Here is an 8,609-nt window from a genome sequence, read left to right on the forward strand (position 1 = left end):
AATTTCAAACTCAGTTAACATTTTAAGTTTTTTTTATTAAATACCAGATCACACTTTGTTAAAAAAGACATATTTGTTTTGATTAAATACAAGAAAAAATATTGAACAAAATACAAGAAAAGCGCAATTTAAAATTTTTTGTGTAAGAAATCCCACATTTTGCTTGTTTTTCATTTGTTATTCAAACATGTAATTAATTCACTTTTGAACAAACTTGAAACAAATTTGATAAAATAACAATTTTGTTGTTATTAGATTTGCATTTTTCTTCGTCCTTGACCTGGAATAAAAAATGCGATGTTGCTAAATTTTAAGCAAAAAATGTCTAAATTAAAAAAAAATTATTTTCTCAAATTGATAAACTATCTAACATAATCTTTAATGAAGTTGTTTTTTTTTAATCTTAAACTCAAAGAATAATAATAATTATTATTATTATTACTAAAAGTGATTATTGAACTAAATTCTCATTTTTTTTCTTATACAGGGTGTTCTCTTAATATTGCGAAAAATTAAAACCACATTATCAACATTGAAAAATAACACTAATTTGTCAAATAAACTATAGTCCTTTAAAGCTTTGTTACCGATATACAGAGTGCTAAAACTAAAGCTTCATGATACAAATTAAAATCTATTAGTTCCTACAAAACCAATTAAGTGTTTTTCAATAAATCTAGATTTTGTGAGTCACAGAAAGTGCTTATTTTCCAGCAATTACTTTAATTTTACTCTTACCAGTGGCGTGCGATACTTATTTTTGTTATTGTTATTTTTTAATGTAGAATACGAAATTGCAATTAAAAAAAACAAACACATTATATAACAATTTTTTCTTTTTTTTTAACAAGATTTTGATCGTAATAAGCACTGTTTTCATATATACTTTACTTTTACTCTTATCATTGGTGGGCATGCGCGCGCATGTGGTTGTTACCTTTCGAGAAATTAACCAAACACACTGTATATTATTATACCAGGTGAAAAAAAGTATGGCACCAAACGTTTTTTGCTTAAATAAATATTTTTTTAAATGATTGAATGAAAGATAAATTACATAAAAATGTGACGTTCCTCTCGTAACTCAAAAGCAAAACAAAATTTCATTTTCAAGACACGATCAGTTTAATTTTTATTAATTAAAAAACAGTCAAATGTCAAATTTTTTTGGCAGATAGAATTTCTTGAACATTTTTTCCTGTTCCTTTTACTTCTGATACGCAAATTTTGGAACACCCTGTATATTATTGTAATTAAATTCAAGCCTTTTAAATAGTGATTAGTGGCAAAACTAACATTTTTTCTTTGATTAATACTTTTTCTCACATTATTAATTTTTGTGGTAAAATAAATGAAACAAAAAATCCCACAAAAGCGTAAATTGGCTTTTTTTGGTGAACAAAAAAACATTCAGAAACAATGTCATTCGATAGTTTTTCATTTATTTTCCCCTATGTGTTGTTTTTATTGTGAGACATTTTTCCGATTGATTTTGTATGTTTACGAGCCAATTTTCAGTTAAGTGACAGTGACACAAATATGAAACTAGACACCCAAAATGTCTCAATTTTCACCCAAAAATAGCGTCCCCTATTAATAAACTATTCAATTAAAATCTCTAAAGACTTTCAGTAATCCTGAAACTCCACGAGTGCTGTTTTACGATCCTGAAACTGTAAAAAAGCGCCCTTGCCAACCTTGACTTTGCAATGTCGGATTTTCATCATTCTTGTAATTGAAACAACTATAATAACGATAAAAAGTCATCGTTTCCGTATGCGACAATAGTCGAATTGACGTCGACATTATCCTTTGCGTAGGGTTCGTCGACATGCGCCTTGAAAACACCCTCGTTTATTGATTCACCCTTTATTCCGACTACCGTTTTTATGTATTATTTTGTTCAAATATTCTGTTACAGTTTCGATTACTATTGAATTTATCAATTAAGGATTACAAGCGTTTGGTCGAAAAAGAGGGCCGCGATGTTGTAAAGATGGCCTTGACGGCTATCGAGTGACCTTGACCCGTGGAAAACAGCAATTTGTTTTTTGCTCACTACTACCAAAAACTTCTTATACAGGCTGGTTTTTTAATATTGCGAAAACTTGCAACCAATTTATTTGTTACCATTATCACCTTGTATATCCGTAACGAAGCTTTACATATGTGGTTGCAATTTTCGGCAATATTAAGAAAACACCCTGTATAATTAAATTTTTCAATGTTTGTTTTTCCCACTTCTTTTTTTTTATTAAAAACTAAAAGAATTAAAACACAATAAAATAAAATTTATAGAGCACTACCAACGACGAACTACAAATCTATAATTATAATTAATGCAGGAAAAAATTTGTACAACTAAATTCAATTACAAAAAAGTTTCATCAAAATTCTATTATTCCCAATTAATTCGTGTAATTCCAAATTAATTTCTGATTTTAAATTAAAAGAATTAATTGTCTCCGATAATTGCAAAAAGATTTCTAGTAGTTCTAAAAACATTCTAAAAAATTACTAAAAATTTTTGTAATTTACAAATAATTCCGGTAATTTAATCATTGTTCCATCGTAATTCCATTGTTTTTAGATTAATTCGTACGATTTTAAACCAATTTCTGTAAATACAACTTAATTCCAATTTAATAATTTTAGTAATTCCAAAAAAATATATAATTTCCAAAAAATTCCAGTAATTTACAAATAATTTTGATAAGTAATTAAACAAAATTCCACCGAAATTTAATTTCAATAATTCTATTGATTAACATTGTATTCATCGCAATTCCATTGTTTTCGGATTAATTCTTGTAATTACAACTTAATTACAACATATCATTCCCGTAATTTCAAGTTAATTACGATACTTCCAAGATATTCAACGTAATTTTGAAATTAAAAAGTAATTCCGGTAATTCAACTCCAGTAATTCTGTTAATCTATCGTAATCGCATTGTTTTCAGCTTAATTTAATTCACAAAATTCTAAATTAATTTCTGTAATCCAACTTAATTTCCGTAATTTTGTATTTTTAAAATAATTCCGAATTAATTACAATAGTACCAAGAAATTTAACGTAATTTTCAAAAGAAATTATCCGATAATTGCAAAAAGAATTCTTGTAGTTTCAAAAACATTTTAGTAATTCTAGCAAAAAATTTGTAATTTACAAATAATTCCGGAAATTCAATTCCAGTAAGTCTATATTATTCCATTGTAATTCCATTGTTTTTAGATTAATTTGTACAATTTTAAACCAATTTAAACCAATAATTTTAGTAATTCCAAACAAATTCCAGTAATTTACAAATAATTCGGATAAGTAATTAAAAAAAAATACCAAAATTCAATTTCAATGATTCTATTGATTAATATTGGATTAATTTCATTGTTTTTGGATTAATTCCTGTAATTCTAAATTAATTCTTGTAATTACAATATTTAATTTCTGTAATTCCAAGGTAATTACGATACTTCTAAGACATTCAACGTAATTTTGTAATTTAAAAGTAATTCCGGTAACTCAAATCTAGTAATTCTACTAATCTATCGTAATTCCATTGTTTTCAGATTAATTCAATTTATAAAATTCTAAATTAATTTCTGTAATCCAGCTTAATTCCAACTTAATTTCCGCAATTTTGCACTTTTAAAATAATTCCTGTAATTCCGAATTAATTACAATAGTTCCAAGAAATTCAACGTAATTTTCAAAAGAAATTATCTCAGATATTGCAGAAAGAATTTTTGCAGTTTCAAAAACATTCTAGTAATTTTTGGAAAAAATTAGTAATTTACAAATAATTCCGGAAATTCAATTCCAGTAAATCTATTATTCCATTGTAATTCCATTGTTTTTAGATTAATTCGTACAATTTTAAACCAATTTCTGTAATTCCAACTTAATAATTTTAGTAATTCCAAAAAAATTCCAGTAATCTACAAATAATTCCGATAAGTAATTAAAAAAAATTCACCGATATTCAATTTCAATAATTCTATTGATTAATATTGGATTCATTACAATTCCATTGTTTTCGGATTAATTCCTGTAATTCTGTATTTATTCTTGTAATTACAAGTTAATTACAACATATAATTTCAAGTAATTCAACGTAATTTTGTAATTTACAAGTAATTCCTGTAATTAAACTCTACGAATTCTATTAATCACTCGTAATTCCATTGTTTTCAAATTAATTCTATTCATAAGATTCTAAATTAATTCCTGTAATCCAACTTAATTTTCGTAATTTTGTACCTTTAAAATAATTCTTGTAATTCCGAATTAATTGCAAAATTTAACGTAATTAAAAAATATATTTCCGATAATTTTATATAGAATTTCAGTAATTCTAAAAAAATTCAGTAATTTCAGAAAATTTTCACCCAAATTCAATTCCACTAATTTTATTGTTACTTAACTTAATTTAATAATTTTAACTTAATTTTCGTAATTCTAAAATAATTCCTGTAATATAAACCTATTCTAAGAAGTTCGACGCAATTTTCAAAAAAAAATTGCTCCAAAAAAAATGCGGTTATTCCAATATGTGATTAAAATTAATAATTAATTAATAATTCCAACCACTTACGATTAGATTCACAAAAATTTGTATAACTAATTACAATAAAATATATACAGGGCGACATCAATGTCACATTTTTAGTGTCTCTCGGTATATTATCAAATGATTAAATTTGTCGCTATGCAAATTGTCTCACTTTCAAATTAAAAGCAAATATTTCTGAGACAAACTATTTAAGTTAATTATCACATATTCTGTTAATTGCGAATTGTAGCGCATCCAAACTAACTTTGAAATTGAGTTGAATTTCGAATAATAAATTCGTGTTCTTTGATGTTTTATTTTGTTTCTCGTGCTAATTAGAATTTTGTTTCTTCACTTTTTTGACTTGATAATGGATATTTTAAATTTTATTGGATTAATGAAATTGTCAAAATGTTAGAATTTTTCTCGTTCTAAATTGAACTCAGCTCGAATTACACACCAAGAACGATTAATTTAACTGCACCAAACTCGATGCTCGATTTAGCCAATTTAAATTTATTCTATGTAAATCAAGACGTTAGATATTTTCTCTATCTTTTTTGTAAATTTCATTTCACATTATGAATAATAAATGATGAAACTTGTAAATTTGTCATTTGAAAGAATAACTGAGAATAATTTTCATATCCATTATGTGGGTTTTGATTCATTCAAATTGAGACAAATTTTGCATAAAGCCCATTTCTAATAAGTGACACAAGACTGAGCTTTCAAAAGTTAAGAACGAAGAATAAGCTTGACTTTTTGATGATAAGTTAATATTTTCTTCAAAATTTTGATGGGTGGTTCGTTGACACAGGAGACACGACACTAATCGATAGATCTTTCATGATATGACGCAAGATAAGAGCTTTCACAAAGTTTCAGCTATTTAGTTACTAAAGATTAAATTCGTAATAGGGAAACACACAGGGTGTTTCACCTTTTACAACATTAAACTGTCCCCTCATTAAAAAAATCTACTACCGAAAACAAGTACATATACACGATGTCTCAGTGATTTTGTCCAAAAAAATCAAAATTTTGTAAAACTTATACTATACATACAATATCCCAGCGAGTTCAAAAAAACCCATAAGTGACCTTTAAATAATAAAATTTTTCGCTTGGTTTTAGAAATAAGAGGTTTTTTTGGCAAAAACGTGCACTTTATTTATTTTTATTTTTTTATTACACAAACAAGAGTAAGACAGCTAGAACAATTTTTTTCTTACTTCATTATTTCGAGTTTTGATGCGACTAACTCATATGGGGGTGCAATGACTCAGACATGCTACAAGATTTTTAAAACTTCTTGAACTTGAACTTTTCCAATAACAATTAATTCTCTTTTGGACATCTGGACATCATATTCTAGTAGAAAACCCTATTTCAAAAGAAGAGACGTTGAAAAATACGAAGCCTTTTTAATAAAGGAACTAAGAAAATATCAAGATTTGTTTTTTCTGGAAAATTCATTTTCTAGAACTATCATTGAATGTAGTGCTTCCTCGAAATGAATTTTCTTTTTGGTTGTAATAACCTACCTTATATTATTTTTCAATTTAACCAAACACAACTTTTGACAATAATAGTGGGCGAAATTAACTCTTTCAAAATCCAAAACTGTTATCACTTTTTTTAAGTTATTAAACGCCTTCATTTTTTTATCTTTGCAAATGCAACACACTAGGTTACTAATAGACTTTTTCAATACCATATAAAGTCAGATACCAGAAACATGGAAAAAATGTTAAAAAAAATATCTACAAAAATTTCGAAGTTAGGAGGGTTTAAAATTTGCACTTTGACTCTATTTATTTCTGTTGGAAAAATGCTATAAGCTATTAAAAGAGGAAGCGAGGAAGCTGTATCCTAAATTGTAACTCTGTTTAATGTTGTTTGTGGCTTTTATTGGCAAAATTTTTGTACCTTTACTAAATAATTATAAAAAAAAAAACATACCTGGTGAAAAAAAAGTATGGAATCAAGCGTTTTTTTCGTAAACTAACCACTTTCCGAAAAAAAATAGTGTAGCGTAAAGTACAATTAAAATGTGACCATTTATCAAAAATAACATTTTTCAAAATTTCTTAGATTTCGAGTTTTGTAAAAAAAATATTTTAATGGCAACCCACTATAATACAGAGTGGTTATAAATGATTTTCATCTAGCCAGCTGTGAATTTTCCATGTAAAATAAAAAATGCCGCTTTACGAAAATAGGGGTACCTACTTGTTTTAACTCAAAATTAAAAAATCGCCGTTTATTAACTAACACTTCGAAAATATAAACTTGTTTTCTTCCAAAGTATACATTATTATCAATTATTGATAGAAATTAGTTGAAACAATAAAAAATTAATTAACAACAATTTATTATTAATTAATAAGTGACACTAATGACAGAACTAGAGCTTTCAAAAGTAGAGCGGCACAAATAAAGTTACATGCAAAAAAATTCCAAAGCTGGCTAGATGAAAATCATTTATAACCACTCTGTAATTCTTTAATTAAACATTATAAACTGAAAATGACCTCTAATTAAATAAAGTGGTAAAATATTGTTTTCAAAAACTCGAAAACTAAAAGAAATTTCGAAAAATGTTATTCTTGATAAATGGTTACATTTTAATTGTACTTTACGCTACACAAACTATTTTTTTGGTAAAGTTTACGAAAAAAATGCTTGGTTCCATACTTTTTATTCACCTGGTATGCAAGATCAGTATCATTAAATAAAATGTCAAATGTCAAAAAATATGTGTCAAAATTCCTATCTTACGTGGGATACGATTTCTGACACACCCTGTATAGTCAATTTACTTTAGGGTAACGTTTGTTAACAGTTCAGTAAATTAATTGTTAAATTTTTGAGACAAGAAACCGGCTTGGTAATAAAAGGTCATTAATGACCCACTTTCCAACCTCCGTCAAGGTTAGAAATATCAACATTACACAAACATGGTGCATAATAATAAATTTCGCCCCCATTTACCTCTTTGACATTCTTGGTCACCCTCTCCTGATGCTTCTTCGACTCCATATAGGCCTTAACCTCGTCCACCCCCACATTATTCGCCTTAAGAAAACTCCTCCTAACTCTCGGTTTAAAGGCATTCGCGTCGGCGTTGCCATTATCATCCCCATTTTCAGCGAAATTTATATACACCTCGTCCTCGCTCCGGATGAAATTCTCCAGACTCGTCCCCCGACACCTCACCCGGAAAAACGCCCCGTCCAAACTCCCGGACTTTGGCGAAATCTGGCACCGCCGATATCGATGTATCAACGAATCGCTTTGACTGATCTTGCAGCTGCGGCAACGTCGCTTATTTTTCGGGACTTTCCCCGGATGCTGTTCGAAATCGTCGATGATTTTCTTGATGATGTTGATGTTTTCCGGGTTGATGTCGTCCATTGGTTGGTTTTTGAGCAACATGGCGTTCACATTTTTTTACACTATGTGCGTGGTTTTGTCTGGCACGGAAACGGATCAATTCTGCCGCCACCGCGGCGAAATTTCGATTTGGCGAGGCAAGGGTAAAAATAATCCATAATGCAAAGCAGCTGCCGAGGGGGTTAACTGGATCATGGCCGTTTACTCAGTTTAATTTTTTTTTATTATACCGGGTGTACCCGAAATTGCGACAACAGCCATAATTCGGTTATTATTTGCGCCACTTTGGCAAGCAACATACCAAATGAAAGGACCATTAAAAACCCACAAACTACTTAGTGTTTGCAAAAATCAAAAAAAAAAATTCAAAATTTAGCACAATTTTTTTGTCACGTGATTTTTAAAATAATTAAGACAATTGTGTGTCATTTTTGTTACATTTAACTGAATCATGACCGTTTATTATATATTTTTTATTATACCAGGTGTAACCAAAATTGCGGCAACACCCATAACTCGGTTACTAATTGCGCCATTTTGACAAGTAATACACCAAATGAAAGAGCCATTAAAAACCCACACCCTACTTATTGTTTGCAATAATCAAAAAAAAAATTCAAAATTTAGCAGTTTTTTTGTCACGTGATTTTTTTTTTT

General features: G+C 28.2%; 1 protein-coding gene across 4 annotated transcripts in view; it reads right to left on the minus strand.

Annotated features, from left to right (window-relative positions):
• LOC123008648 (potassium voltage-gated channel subfamily H member 6-like) overlaps positions 1 to 8,609 on the minus strand; it is a 58,127-nt gene that overhangs the window by 25,188 nt on the left and 24,330 nt on the right. Inside the window, exon 1 of one of the 4 annotated variants that reach the window (XM_044404577.1) lies at positions 7,551 to 8,104. The exons of the other annotated variants lie outside the window; for them this stretch is intronic. Within the exon in view, the coding sequence (XP_044260512.1) occupies positions 7,551 to 7,994 (444 nt within the window). The 5' untranslated portion in view covers positions 7,995 to 8,104. Of the gene's footprint in view, positions 1 to 7,550; positions 8,105 to 8,609 lie in introns of those variants that run through there. 4 annotated transcript variants of the gene reach the window in all.

This window comes from Tribolium madens, unplaced genomic scaffold (genome assembly GCF_015345945.1).
Source record: "Tribolium madens isolate multiple individuals breed KSU strain unplaced genomic scaffold, Tmad_KSU_1.1 Scaffold_71;HRSCAF=194;Tcas5.2_LG6, whole genome shotgun sequence".
Taxonomy (NCBI): Eukaryota; Metazoa; Arthropoda; class Insecta; order Coleoptera; family Tenebrionidae; genus Tribolium; species Tribolium madens.